Raw genomic sequence first — 16165 nt, forward strand, 5'->3', positions numbered from 1 at the left:
AGACAGACCCCTCCAGGGTCTCTCTCAGTGTCCTGGCAGATAGGCTGTCTCTCCTGATGTCTCAGATACAGGCTGTTGGTGTTCCTGCAGCTGGAGTTTCCTGGTGAGCTATAGCAGAGCCAAGTCTACCATTGTGATGATGCCTTTCAAGGATTTTTAACTACCTTCTGAAGGCACTGTCTGCTGAGGGCATTGCAGCATTTTCCAGTTGGAAAAAACAGCCTCATTGATGTGTTGAAATCCCTTTATCAGTGAAGATCCCAACAGGTGCATCAGAAATCCAGAAAAGAAAAAAAACAAATGCAAAAGCTGAACTAGGACCAACCTCTACCCCTAGGCACATTCACTGTTAACTAAGATATTCTTGATACAAAAGGAAAGAGAGGCACAAAGCGGGAACAATTGTGTTTTTGAAGAAAATGAGCTGCCACATGTGCTTGCCATATTTTTCCTTTGGTTTTGATTGGCCAAATGTCTTTGATGATGAAGGGGGATCTTGGGGCTCCTGTTTCCACCTCAAAACATCTTTCTATGTACTGAAAAAAAAAAGAGGCTGGAAAATATTTGAGGGCACTAAGTATTTTACCCTAAGAGTGCATGAGGCATGACCAGTAAGGCAAGAGTTGCTGTATTTGGTAACCTCTGGCAAACACATGGGTGTTTATTACATGACTATGGCTTGACAGCGGTGTTCCTGTGCTCACTGGGAAAACTCATGCTCTCAGTCCATCTCTCTGCCATCAGAGGGAAAAGTGTACACCAAGTGTGAGGTGTTCTGGGTCACAGGACCTAGGGTGGTTCTGCAGGGCTCCTATTTCTACCATGAAGAAACATAGTCTGAGCTCCAGAATCACAGCCCAGAGGCTCAGAAAGATGCAGGACACCAGCATGGATGAAGGGGAAGGCAGCTGCTCCATGGCAGGGAGAGGCTGGTGTGAGGAGAGCCCACTTCAGTGAATGACCTCTGTGGCTGAGATGGGCTTATCTAAGGACCTTCAGTGAAGTATTGATCCATGCAATCATGCATCTCTGAAAGCTTAGAAGGATACATTTCTCAATCTATGTCACAGGCAAAACTTTTCAGCAGGAAAGGTTTCTTTTAGAGAACTTTTTCATGTCATATATAATCTCACAGTTCGAGCTGCAGTCAGAAATCAGAGTGATACCTGGGCAGGAAACTCCAGTGCAGCCTCCTGTGCAGTGAAAAGGGAGGTCCTCCAATGTGCAGGAAAAGGGGAAATTTGTCACAGAAACAGATGAAACTTGAGATGAGTCCTATCCCAAAGGGCAAAACACATTCACAGAGTAAAGACCAGACAACTTCCAGCATGGGCAACATGCTCTGCCTGTGGTTTCTTAAGGAATGAGAGGAGAGGGGAAAAGAGCATTTTTTCCATTCCTGGCTCAGGTTGCCAAAGCCAAAAAAATTCTTGTTGCTGACTTCCATGCAGCCAGATTGGGTAGAGGTTGGTGTATGTGAACATACAAATGCCACTCCTGAGACTGTGAGGTACATTGATGAAAGATTCTAAATCAGCACTAGAGGCTATTTATAGACAGTTCCATAACCAAAGACCTGTAACTGCACATTCCCAGTCTCTGGGAAAGTTCAGGTCAAATCTGAATTTTGTTGTCTCAGGCATGCGTAAATCCAAGCAGCCACAGCTGCAGCCAATGTAGGGTTTTGTTAATGCAGAATAAAAATGCCCAGAGCCTTGGCTGCAGGACCACTTTTGTTTATCTGATCTCTTCCAAGCCTGCTTTTTGAGTAAGAAGCAGATGGAAGAACAAAAAAGAGCGAAGGCCACAAAACCGTACTGGGTGACTATTGTCTTGCCAGCTTGGGGTGCAGAGTGAGAGCAAGCCAGGCTTTTTGTCAGAGCCCCTGCCTCCATGAGGGAATAGCACAGCTCCAGGCTGAGGATTTCAATCCCCATTAGCAGCACAGCCAGTTGGAGCTGCCCAGAGGGAAGTGAATGCCTGGCTCAGCCACCACGCAGCTCCCACTTGCTTTGCTGCAATGAGTTCATGTGGCTACCAAACCCCCAGAATTTGGTGTCCACCGTTTTTTGCAGATGAGGCTCACATGTGCTCAGGGGATTATGTGTGTGAAAAGACCAGCTTCCTTTCCCCTTGCAAACAGGGCTGTGGCTGCCATGCTGGGCACAGAGTGCAGAGCACAGCTCAGCAGCTTTGCAGCAGCCTTGATTACCCATAATTGTGGCCTGCTTGGGTTGGAGATTTTTGTGGCCTACCCCTGTTGACCTTCTTGCTTGCCCTATGTTCACCAGCCCTCTGCCCCCAGTCCTCCATCAGGCTGGAACAGATACAGAGGAAACATTTGAAGCAGGGAGGGATTGAAAATCTGTAGTTCTGTCTGAAGCCTGGTGACTCCAGTGTTTTCAGAGGTGTAGGATTTGCCATGGAATATCTCTTTGTTAAAGTCTTCAGCTCTGGCATTTTATCTTGCATGGATTTTACTTTATGTGTTCTATGACTCCTCTTTTAGATAGCAGCAATTAATTCAGGCTCTGCATCATGTGTTAATAAATGTCTGAGCCCTGACTCCAGTAAAATTTACTTAGCATTCCTACCTGGTTTCAAAAAACAATGGCTTACCTTTGAATCAGACAAAGATCAAAATTCTCAGCCTAGAAACATGAAACTGAGGCACAGAACATACTCTTGTCCCTAACTGAATTAGTAGCAAGTCGAGGGTGGTAATTCTGACAGCCCAACTCCACATTCTTCTCCTGACAATTATGTGGCTGAGCTGATTAGAAAGAAGATACAGAGAAGCTTATCACCTCCTAAAATGACCTGCAATGAAATTCGTTGTAGTGTTTAACCAGTAAGCACTTTTATTGTTGATTCTGAAGCCATTAAAGACTACATTATGTTGGATTACAAGATTTTGGCTACATCTCCCACATTTACATGCAGGCATTACATTTGCAAGGTTTTCTCAGAAAAACAGAGCATATGCCTAAAATGCATAAAGTTACATGATTATAACATGGAAGCAGCATGTCAGTTACAGAAATTTGTACCACATGTACCAGTAAAAAACCCACACCCCCAAGTAAAGCTTCTTTATCCCTCAAAAATCTTCCTGCTTCCTCTGTCCCTCATCTCCACGCCCCAGCTGTGGATCAGCCCACATCCCCACTGTTTCTGAAAACACTACATCTTTCTAAAAAAATGAAAAATTAAAAGATTGAGTACAGTACATTTTTCCCCATAAAAATGAAAACATTTCCTAAAACATTTCTCCCTCACTACCCTTCTCCTCATCTCCCAAATGAAAAATCTATCATAATCTACACATTTGTTCAAGCACTGTTATATGTTAGGAATCTCTATTGCATTATTCAAAGGTATATCAGTAACAAACTTCTAAAAAAGCTAAGATGACCCAAAAATTCCCCTTGCCCCAAAACTACAGAGAACTGAAAATGCTATACTGCATTATCACACTTGCATGCATGTATCCTGAGCCACCTCTATTTATTCACCTTGAGCCCCTTTTAATAAATAACTGTCCAGCAGTAACATCCAGAAGTGTGCTGTCTCCACCAAATTAAACTCTATATTTACAGAAGTAGGGCTGTTTTCTCAGTGAAATGTTTCTTTAAAAAAACCCAAACAAACCACAAAAAAAAAATAGTAACAACAATAAAAACAGCAAATGATTAAAGAGAGAAAGCATATTACTGATCATGTTGTCTGAAGACCAACAGGACTAAAAAGTATTAGGAGCACCAGGTGCACATGCATTTGAACTGGTACAGTTCATGAAATAATGTCATTCATTGTTATGCTTGCCCTTTCACATGAGAAGCTGATTCTTTTCTTTTTTTTTTTTCTATTTAGGACCGTCTGCTCTGCAGGCAATTCCCACAGATGGCAACACATGCACTGGGCCTGAAAGATGGCCATAAATATTCTTTGATCAATGTGGTTCTGTATCAGGTTTAAACACATAGAGTTTCCCTCCCTGCTGCTTTGCACCTTGTATCATTTCACATCTGTACTAAGTGCGAGATTAAGGTCTCCTGAATCCTCATTTTCCTCCAGGATTTGGGGAAGCATTAGATATTCACTTTTTGCAAGTGTCAAATGATGCTGTATATGGGAAAATACATGGGAATCATCCCACATGAGAACATTTCTTAACAGTGTAACTACTATAATCACAATTGACATATACAAGAATGCCAAAACAAACATTGAAACAACAAGCCTATTAGAGGGATTTTGTCCCTTCCTTTATTTTCTTACATTTCTCATCTGACGGACATGAATATTACTGCCTTGGTTTCAGTTGGTCTATTTTGATTTATACCAGGTAAGCATCAAGCTCAACAGATGATAAAATAGCAACTAGCTTCTCCTGCTGTGCTGTTCCAGTGCCTGAGATCACTGCAAATGGATACATTTCTATACAAATAAAAGGCCTTTCTGTAGCCAGCATATTCACAGCTCCCACCTTTGCAAAGGAAATTTCAGTCTTCCTCCTTTACCAGCAAACTAAACCTGCAGTGCTCCTGTCACAGAGGCTGCAGACAAAACTTGAGTTACACACCAAATATTCAATTTTTTTTACAGTGAGAATGCAGGAACCTCCACTTATGCAAAATCTAATTCTCAAACCCATGGTGGTTCCTGCTTTATCATACATGAATCCATTCACCTGGGATTTGGCAAAGCCTAAGCTGTTCCTATTCCTGCTACATTTGAAAATTGTGCAGAATTGTTAGTACATGTTATCTTTGCAAAACTGTCTATCCCAGCAAAGAAGAATATTCTCCTCAACTGCAAACAACAGGCATGTTGGATGTGTGACTGTGAGAAGCCCTGCCTAAGCCAACACCTCACTGACTGGTAGTGAGTCAAATTCCACCAACATTAACATGAGGGCAAACCGCCAACTCTACTCACCCCTCCCAAGATCTGTACAGGTGCAAGACAGACAAAATCTGGCTCCCAGGCTTTTTCATCAGCTAAAGTTAGTTCTGGACCCACCAAGTCACAGCTTCAATCTCACTGCTGCCTGCTGATAAGAGAGTTGGCATCTACAGAGCAGTGGTCTGTCACAACCCCATGAGAAGTTAAAGCTCTAATGCCCTGTTTTGTCCTGGCATGGGAATCAGTTTTATTGTCCTCTGCCATTTCAATTTCTAGTTAGCACTTGCTGGCTAATTATTCATATACAACCAAAGTGAGAAGCCGTTAAGTTCACTGTACATACACATTACAAATGGTCTTGCTAGACCCAGCAAGATAATTTCAGGGTTTCCACATTACCAGCATAATGTCCATCATTGATCTCTGCTTGTGAAGCACCTTCCCCCTGCCCTCTCACTACAGTCATCCAGTTCCTTTCACTGGGGTCAACAGCAGAGATCCACCAGAACTGCAGTGGAAAATAGGACTTGTTTTAGTTTCACCTTTCAACTGAAAGAAACAGAGATAGGTGATGACTCTGTGTCACACTGGCTGCAAAAGGCCTTTCCATTCACAGGAGTGCAACTCTAAAGCCATTTTTGTAGAGCAAGAGGAACCAAACAAAACCCTGCACAGTTCCCACACACAGGCACAGACACACACACACACACACACACTCTTCTTTCCCCTCCAAACAGAAATCTATTCTCATGAACCAAATTATGCAGACCCTATTCAAGTGTCTAAAAAGAATGAGGATAGGGTTGAGTGCATCCTAATTCTCCTTTCTGGTCACAACAAAGTCACAGGTCAGCAAAGTACTTGAGCACAAGGAAGTTTCTCTTGACCTGCAGGACATTTTAACACATGCAGAAGTGCTTTGCTGGCTCTGGCCTAAATTAGGAACAGCTCCAAGGCCAGCTGGCACTCACAACCGTGATTCCACTACCTGCACCAATATACATGAGGTAAGAGCTAAGCTCAAGAGAGCAGAGCAGTGCAAGAGGAGAAAGAGGCTCTGTGGTTCTTCTGAGTTATGTTTGACAGCCTCAGCTGCATACACACGGCATGTCACAGTGATCAGCATAGACTGATGAGAGCTTGGTGGTGTTCTGCAAGCGGGCCTTCCACTGGAAACATTAAGCTTGATTTCTGTTTGTACCAGTACAACTTTATATGCCTGTAACAATGGCATGAAAAGGTCTTAAATCTGGAGCAACTGCATGATACAGTTAGAGTTTTATCTTAGACTTATGTGCCAATAACTACGGTGAAGTGTTACACGCCCACGCAGAGATGGAGAAATATATATATGCTGTGTCATAATGCAACATATCATTATTTCTACAACTATCCAAAAACAGAGCCAGTGCCAAAGCAGACCGCCATAGGCTCCCTCTCCAATACAATAGGCAGTTGTGGAGAAAAAGCAAGCTCAGGTGTTATTTTGATTCACTAGGGAATGCTCTGGGCACAACCCACTCAGGTATTGCTTAGTGAACACTAATAATGGGTTGACCCACAGTCCCGCGTCATAAATTCCCACCTCTGTGTGGGCGCTCACACCGCTTTCTGGTGCCACCCAGAACTGAGGTCATGCGAGAGCAGCCAAGCATATAAAAGAGGGATAAAACTCATCCTCACTCTTCACACCATGCCTCAACTACAGGTAGACTGCAGGGTTACGTATTTGTGGCATCTGAACTGTCTAAAGAAACAGCTGCTGAAAGAGGAATTCATGTTTGAGCCACAAAAGGATTGAATTCTTCTTGGCAGTAAGATCAAAAGGAAATTCATCCAATCAAATAGCAATAGAATCAGTCCCTCAATGCTGCTGATATAAATAACACATTCTGTTTGCTTACTGCAGTGTGTACGCTCAAATTCCATGTATGTTTGCTTTGTTTTGGACTACTCTTTCTATAAATGAAAACTAAATACCAAGTCAAAATATTTTTCTCAAAATTCCTCTGAACATTGGACAAATATTAACCCAAACCTTTTACAAAGTCTGGATTTCTAGATAATCTCACCTTCAGTGGTTGTCCTATGCAACCACATCTAAACATATGCAGAGATGGCAGGTTCAAAACTGAGTTTTCCAGAGGAAAAAAATATCCCTCTTCTATATAGATTATTGAGCTAAATTATTGGCACACAGTCTCATGTTACCTCATTACTGTTACAGGCTTCTTAAAACTTCCATGGAAATTCCACCTGCAGAACCAAAGGCAGAAAGTTATCTCTGCAATTGTTGATCCATATAAACATCTGGATGCAGTACTGTTGGGGAAAGGAAAGCAATTTCCTCAATGAACTATGTTGAGCCAACTTGTAGGTGGCAGCTATCAAAGCCACTGATGCACGAGTACTGGCTAAAGTTATTAATGAATGATCTGACATAACAGGTCAGACAACTGTCCTATCTAAATAGATCTTCAAACGTATACACACAAAAGCTGCTACTGTATCTAGATGATCATTTTGGTTTGTTTCTGTTACCCATAGCTCTGAATCTTTCCACTGAATGTTAGCACGTGTGGTATAAATATATTCATACACTAAAATTGACACTTGGCAATTTTTTTTTCCCTTTTTTTCTTTTTTTTTTCTTCTTTTTGCTGACCAGCAACAAATTCTGATATCTTTAACTGTAAACCAATACTCAATAAATATGCTGTGTTCAGCAAAGAGACATGTTGTGTCGATCAGGTTTTGCTGCACTCTAAGCCATGGGCTGCGGTGGGGGGCGTGAAGGAGGAGGTCCAGGAGGGGCCCGGGACGGAGGTGGTCCAGGAGGTGGCTGCCTGGAAGGAGGTTGCAGAGACACAGGAGAGGAAGGATTCCTTGGAGCATTGTTGAGGGGAGCGTTGTCGCGCCATGGCACCTTCGCTGGTGGGCTGTAAGGGGCAGAGGTTCCGTCCGATTTCACACGGGTGAAGTTTATGCATCTTCCCTAGAGGTGAAGAAAAATTCATTATTCAATAGCAGGTATTCTGGCTCATCAGCAGCAAGTCAAAGGTACTATAAGCAGAGAGGCCAGGCTACATTTCATCCAGTATCACTGACTAGATACTGGGTCCTAGAAATTACATTCAAACCATTTTGTACTAAAGCTCATACCTTCTGTGCTTTTCAGAGCTGCTACCTGTAGAGAATAGCCTAGGACTGGCTTAAACCAAAAGGGACCACACTGGGACTGTGCTCACATGTGCTCTCTGCTCTGCTACTAGAGCAGAGCATGCCTGAAGTGACAGCTCCACCCAAGTCATGCTTGCCTTGCTGGGATACCTGACTGCAAAGTTGTGCTTGAAAAAAAAACTCAGAGAGGATTATACCAGAGCAACAACATTAGCCACAGACACAATCTGTAGCTCTCATTTTCAGTGATCCTAGCCTGGCTGATGTTTGTGCTTTGAGCATTACACTGGGATAGGACGTGTCTTCTGTGCTCCAGCAGAGATGTGGCTCCTCTCAGAAACAACAATGAGGTGTGGGACTTTCACAGAGAGCTCTCCAATGAACGTGATTCCAGGACGGATGCAGGATGCAGGCAGGCAGGATCTGATGGGAGCACTGTGTGTGGAAATTTTTAAACAGGAGTAGCTTGGTTTTAAAAAATATATCAAGCATTGGGGATGTCCTAGTCAACTAGGGGCTAAATGCAAATATGCCAGGGTTTTCTTTAGCCAAAATAAAGCTTTGCATAGGTTCCCACTAACCAAGTTCCAGATAGGAAGAAAAAGAGAGACAGACCCTGAAGACCAGCTAGCCTTTCCTGTGAGAAGCAGCCAGAGGCTCCTAGGTTAGAGGCAAAAGCTACGTGGCAACCTCAGTGAGGCACCTCAGATAGGCTGCATGATGGAACCAGCAAACTAAATTCAGCTCGAGGTTATGAGAACATCCCCATAGCAAATTCAGGAGAAGGATTCCAAATATAGAAAACTTATCTCAAAGCTAAGCAGCTGTAGATCATGATGCTCCCCAGCTACCAATGGCTGTGGCAGCAGGAATACAAAAACCCACACCAGTCACAGATTCTCTTGGCTCAGTGCTGCCTGGCATGAGAAAACTCTGAAGGTGTTTAGAGAACAAGCTGAGTTTCTGTGGCAAACTCAAAAATCACACTTTCCTCAGTAAACAAGGCAAAAGCCATCACAGCAAAACCACAACCGTTTTGTTGAGTGACTTCCAATGCCTACACCTTTGTTCATGAAAACTATTAATCTAAAAAGAGGGGGATTACTTAAGCCTATGGCTTCTCTGAAGAAAGGCAAACAGTTTCAAAAGAAGCTTGTTTAAGGGCCAGAGCTCAGAAGATGATTTTACAAATGTAAAACCCAAAGGATCCCACCCTATCACTTACTTGGAATGAATGGCTCTGGGCTTCCCGAGCTCAGCTGCAGACACGAGTTGTTTTTATGGACATGTTGTTGCCTGCACATGGGACACACTCAGTAGTTCTCTGTCCCAGCTTTCAGCACCACAGTTCACCACTACACTTAAACAGCAGCATCAATGAATAGCATAAAATTCTCTTCCTAAAAGTCCAGGCTTGCTAAGCCAGACTTGGGTTATGAACCATGTTCGTGGCAATACTGTACTGGGGCCAGAGCCTCTGCATGGAGGAAAAAGGCAAAAGCCAAGGTCTTGGTTACTTCTGCAAAGATAAGCCATTGGATCAAGAAAACCAAGTCAATTCTTTGCTCTACTCCACCACAGAACTCAAGTCCTCACCAGCACTGCAGCAAGCAGCCATCCTTGCCAGGTATTTGTGTTTTGCTGTGCTGCTTCTGCTCTGTATTCAGAGCCCACTGGGAAATCCAGCAGTATTTATGACATGGAATGAATGTTACAGATGTATTTAACAGCAGTACATCAAATTCATTTAAGAAAACTCAGCCTTAATAATAAATTAATAATAATAATAATAAAGTTATGAATTTAAAACAGCTAAATAATCACTCAGGTGAAAGAAAAATAAGAAAAAAAAAAGGTCAGAGGTGCTCAGATGAGATGCAGCATATGGGGAGGGAAAAATTTAGGGCAGAACAATCTCCCTCATAGTAAATGCAAAGCTGCAAATCCAACACTAGTGCTTTTGCCTACAAGCCTTTCCTACTCCTCTGTTGTGTCTCTCTCACAAACATCAATTCCAAATATATTCATAGTCTATAATCAAAGGGGATCCCATAAATCTGTTTGCATTACTTTCACTTCAGTTAAAGTGATAGGCGACGTCAAACTGCTGCCAGTTTCTGCCACACTCACTGATTTGTCAGACAGATGGGTAATTTAAAGGCCATGCGCTGCATTGTGTCATGAAAAATACGGTTGAGTTGGGAGAGTCTGACAGATAGAGGCTTGGATGATCGATGTATGTATTGTGACACTTCCCCACAAAAGATTACCAGTGTTAGCCTACAATCTCATATATCAAAGACTTCTGGTGAATACTGGAGCAAATCCTCCTGAGCACTTCAAGTAGCCATTGATAAAATGAGGCCGAGCTCTAAGCCAGTGTCAGAATTAACAGCTGAAAAGGGAAAGGGAAGAACAAATGATAATAAATCATAAGTGGTAGTTTGGACTTACTAAGTGTATTTTGTCAAAGATTTCTAGGTTGAAGAATTAAGCCCTCCACAACTCACAATTTCCTAATAACAGAGTGCCACTGTTATTCTACCTAACATGCACATTCCTCTGGGGTTAGCTTATAAAAAATCCGTGATTTTTCTCAAATAAACATACTAACCACAGGGTTTTTAATATTTTCTGTTTGAAAGAATTAAGTAATTTCCTCTCCAAAGGCTTCTAAAACTGGGAACATGGACAAAAATTAGGTATCCCACACACTTATCTCTGCTCCTCCTGCACAGAAGATTAACAGGGATTAAGAAGCCACTACCACCACTTTAGTAGTGGTAATGATCTATATTTTTCCAGAAGCAGGGAACGCCCCAAGTGTTTCAGGGAAGGTGTCAGAGTTGCAAGGTGCAGCAACACCAGGATGATCTCAGGCACAACAGCTGTGGGTAGCTGCTGTATTGTGTTCCAGGAGGCAGATGATCTGCGTGAGTCCAGTTCTGGCTGGCTGGGGCCCCGCTCCCCAAGCAGCCGCGCTCAGATGGAGCGACCCGCGCCGCGTACCGTCATTCAGGCACCAACTGAAGGTCAGCCATGTGCCATATGGAGCTACGCCCTTCCTTCAGCTCACATCTGCACCTTCTTCCCCATGCACAATTATTTTGCCTCCCCATATGTCCATCCACTTGTTAGGCTCTTGTTATGCTGCTTGCCAAATTGGCTTTTCAAAAAGTACAAATACTGAAGCAGTGGGATCTGCCCTTGTCCCGACTCCAGCTTTTATCCCAGTGTAACAATCACATGTGCAATTCAGGCACTTTGTACTTCTAGGCAAAGTCTCCTCGACCACCTAGGATGTGTTATTGTGTGTGGTTTAAGGGGCGGGGAGGAAGGGAGGAACCTCCTGAAAGCCACTGCATCATGTTGCTGGGCTACCTTCATCACAGTGCTCACTACATCATTCCCCAGCACCCATTTCCCCAAAATCTTTAGCTACTACTCAGCAAGTTTTCAATTGACAGAAATGATTGTTAAAAGAATCCAGGCAATTCAAAGAGTGCCATGGGGAAGTCTGTTCACCCATGATACTAGCAGCACTTCAGCAAAAAGAATTTAAAATATCCAGGCCATCTGCCAGTAGCTGTCCCTTTTCTCTCTTCAGTTTAATACATGCATTGGTGTTTAACAAAATTCAAATCCAGTTTCATCTGTGTGCATGTCAGTATTTGTGTACACAAAAGTATGCCTGTTTCTTATTTTTAGCTACATTAGTTGACCTAATAAAAGACATCCTTCCTGTTATAAGTTTTGCTTGATCTTCCATTCCCTCTTGGTTCGGCTTACAGTCCCAGTGCTACAATTTGGATTTGCAGAGGTGGGTATCTGACTGAAAAAGAGTTAGCTTCACTTAGTTTACTGAATTTTCTTGTCTTTGACCTTATAAGAATATGACACTTGCATTTTAGAATGGATTAAAATAAGTCCTTTAAAATTTGAGCGTGACCATTCAAAACACTAGACCACCAAATTTAAAATGAAGTTGCTTCCAGTAAGGAAGTATGAAATTATTATTTATTATTTTTAAATCTAAGTATTATTTAGGATCCTGAAATACAAAATGAACATAATTTCCTTGGTCTCTGTCTCCAGTTTTGATTATCTATGTCACTGGGATGAGTCTACCAGCTTGCTATGGACCTGGTTCATCAGCATGCAGCTTCACTTCCTAAACATCTCTCGATTGCTCACTACAAAAATGTACCTCTAAATCTTAAAAGGATAGACTCAGATTTTATGCTACTTACAAAACCACAGGATGGAGCATATTATAAAAAGTCATGATCACTTTAGCTAAGTGAAGGCTTTGATCCACACACCCAGAAAACAATGAGATATACACCTTTAAGCTCAGTGACTTCTGAAAAAATTGAATCTTGGCAAAATTAGGGATTACCCTAATGTTCTAATAAAGAACAAGATTGTACTAGCAGAAACACCTACACAGAATAACCTAAACCAGCCAATATAGGAAACTCATTTAGCAAATCTATTTGTCAGAGGTAGATTATGGATACAACACCTGTACAGTGAAAGAGATGAAGCAAGGTGGTACAGAGTCCCCAATATTTGAGTTCCCTGGGCAAGTGTCAGGATTAGCAGCTGGCTCCTCAGGAGCCAGGATCTGTGTGCATCAGCCTTTGCCAAAAGCTTCCTCACACTGCACTGCTTCACGCTGACTGTGCGCTCAACATGTCACGGCTCATTAAAACCTTCATGGATTTCCTGGGAATTGCACTGATTACCCTGCAGCATACAGGCTAGAAATTAGTGAGCTGCTGAAACAGTTTGTCACTTAAAACCCAAGGCTGCCTGGTTTTCAGGAACATACAAGTAACTTTTACTAACTCCTGTTCTTACATTTGGGACTCAGATTATCTTTTTCTTGTGTTGAAAAATAAAGCATTGGAAATGCCAGAGATTCCCATATAATCAGTTTGGTGACTGATCATGATTTCAGGTTAATAAATACGCAATATATAATTATTTTCTAATTATATTATTTAATGATTAAATTATAATCATCAAAAATAATTATATGGTGGTTATTTAATTAATAATTAACAATTATTTTATGAAATTGTCATTAATTTTTATATGTAGCCAGTTTTATATGTAGCCCAAGTAATCAGGGCTCAAATCAAAGCATTAAATATCAAGTTAAAATATTTGTTTCCATGATATACATGATTTGCCCGATATGACTCTCGTATATATATTCCACTTTAATAAGTCCTCTCTTGTAAATAACAATTTTCTGGGAAGCTATTTGGAAGTTCAGCAATGATGCCTATAATGCAAAACTATGAAGAGAGAAGAGAAAATGGGGTTGACTGAAGAGGGTTTTAAAAGTAAGGTCCAGTAAAATGGCAGTGTCCAGCAATGAGAATATAATTTTCTCCCTTTGTGTTGCTCTTAAAAAGGAAAATAAGTTCAGCCCATTCTTTTCCCAGTGTGTTATCTGGCCTCTAAGTAAACTCCTATCACTTTTGCTGCCTCCTTTCTATGATGGAGTTATTGGAGGGGAAGGAAATCACTGCAGTGTGGGCTGTGAATCACTCATCGTAACATTGGGGACCCTGTAATGCCCTTAGGCACATCAGATAAATTCAAATAGAAAATTACAAAATGATAATGCAAGTGCACAAGGATGATCCTAGCAGCAGCAGCAAACTGTTTACAGCACAGCATGAGCAGGGTGATGCTACCAAGAGGTGTAACCTACTGGGCTCACCCAAAGTGCTGCTCATTGCAGAAGGAATTAGACTGAGCTCTAAGGTGTGGGAGGTAACCCAACTTTAAACAGGACACATACCCTGACCCAGGAAGGTCAGTGATATTTAAAAGCAGCTGAGGCACATGACAATACTTCACAGAGTCCACAAAAACATTCTTATAAGTAAATCTCTGCTTTTTCTCTTTTTAGTAACCAAACAAAACCACCCACAAACCCTGGCTCACTGGAGCAGCACCATGGAGACACAGCAAGTTAATCCCTGCCTCACCAACTCTGACTCCCAAGTCCCAAAAGTGAGATCCTGCACATGGGCTGGGAGCTGAGCACATGGTGACAGTGACACACAGCCAAGCAATTCTTTGGGCTGCTGACACATTCAGGACAAAACCTATTGTTTTGGCCGAGGCATGGCTGACACTGCTGCCCAAAAAGCCCCTGTCATAGAGGCAGAGTGGGACCTGCCTTGTTTGTAAATAAGCTGGGAGAAAATATCCTTCAGGAGTTCAGTATGCCTTCAGACAGCCTGGCTCTGGGGGCCAGAGCTGAGAAAATAGGATTTATGGGGTGGGGAAGGGATAAGAGCACAGGAGCTCTTCTTTTGACACTAAATGTGTGATAATCCCATCCAGAGATCCTCCAGGAACTAAGGGAGATAGGTTGCTAGGGCAAACTCACAAACAAACCCACTGCATTCATTGTGCATAACAGCAGCAATAAAAGTCATCTTTCAGGTCACTTCTTGGCCAAAGGAAATGTCAACAGAAACCAAAAGTCTTCATTTTTCAGGTAAAACAAGTATGTCAAAATAAGTTTAATTCAGGCTTGAAACTTGTGTTCATTTCAAATAATCTTTGAGTTTCAGACAGAAAAGGTGATTCAAAACAAAACAAAACAAAAAAAGGTGTTTCAAAACAAAAACTGAAAATATTGACACTTTTCAAGTGTGTATTGTCAACTTCAGCTAATTCTACTCACATGAAAAAACATTTACAGACCGTCTAAAGGAACAGTTTTAAATCAAAATAAAGACAATAATAAGGAAAAGGGTGTTCAATTCTAGTAGGCAATTAAAACAGGAGCTGTTTTGCAGTAAGATTAATAGCTGCAGTATCCCAGGCTACTGTAATTTCTTTTACCACAATACTGAGAGCTGAATACAATCAAGTACTGATAGTTTTCCCAGACACACATCTGCAGACACTATTCCCCAGTTCACAGTCCCAGCTGTGCACAGCGCTGCTTGAAACAAGGATGAGGTTTCTGGAGCAGTCTGTTCAGCTAGGTCAAAGACCAGTGCATGAATACACTGAAGAAAAGGGGGCTACTTCCAATTTACCACTGGAGAAAGTGGACAGTAATGAGGAATCTGAGGGAGGAATAGCTCAGGAAATCAGACTTTTAAGCTAGGACCAATACCTTTCAGCAAAATAAGCTTTGCTGAATACCATCCCCACCCCCCAGCTCTCTCACGCCTGATACCACATTTTCAGCTTAGGCACACAAGGAAAGAGACCACCCCAGTATTGAAGACAGGGCCATTCAAATTATATGCATCACATTCCATTCAGCAGGAAACTGCATGCTGCTTCCAGCCCTGCCTCAGCAAGGAAATGCATCAATGGGCTACAGACATCTCCTGACAGAATGGCCAGAGTCACAAGATATCTTGCAGGAATGCACAAAACATCACATGTCTGGGACCTTGCCGAGGCTGTGGCTGAAGTAACACACAGTGCAGATCCACAGCAAAGCCTGTTGATCCTGAGCCCTAAGAAAGCTGAAGAGACAAAGGGAACAGAAAAGAGTAACACTGGGCATAACCAAAGTTAAGGTCTGTTAGATACACTTTACATTCAGTACCAATCTCAAAATGCTGTCATGCCAGACCAAATCCCACCCAAACCTCAGAAAAATACCTTAACCTAAACCTGCAGTCACATGTGATTTACTGCCTTCCTCTTTCCTGACAGCCTTTATGGATGAGGGTCCCAGAGTGGAGGAAGCGAGGAGAGCCACCGTCAGGTCATGTCATCTACTCAAGGTTATGCAGGGGAAAAAAATGGTATTTACAAGTTCAGGACTTGTGACTCACATCCCTTGCTTTAACCACAGCACCACACATTTCCACACTTGAATGCTGACCAGACTAGAATGTGGTTCAAGAAAAAAAAAACAGTGGTTGGTTTGCAAAAGATTTTCCTCTTTCCTTTGGTGTTTTCAGGGAAGAGGACGTTGCATTTGTCCATCTCCTAGAATGGGGAGGGCTTTGGAGCACAGCAACAAAAGCAACAAACATTTGCTGGATGCAACAGCCTCAGCCTTGAGGTGTTGGTGGCT

The 16165-nt window shown here is 42.3% G+C and overlaps 1 protein-coding gene across 1 annotated transcript in view; it reads right to left on the bottom strand.

Annotated features, from left to right (window-relative positions):
* Positions 1–2844: 2844 nt before the first annotated feature.
* The window catches only part of ANTXRL (ANTXR like), a 59239-nt gene continuing 45918 nt past the window's right edge, over positions 2845–16165 (bottom strand). The window contains exon 18 of the mRNA XM_058841611.1: positions 2845–7903. Coding sequence (XP_058697594.1) covers positions 7673–7903 — 231 coding nt within the window. The 3' untranslated portion in view covers positions 2845–7672. The remainder of the gene's footprint in view (positions 7904–16165) is intronic.

Source organism: Poecile atricapillus, chromosome 6 (genome assembly GCF_030490865.1).
Source record: "Poecile atricapillus isolate bPoeAtr1 chromosome 6, bPoeAtr1.hap1, whole genome shotgun sequence".
NCBI classification, from domain to species: domain Eukaryota; kingdom Metazoa; phylum Chordata; class Aves; order Passeriformes; family Paridae; genus Poecile; species Poecile atricapillus.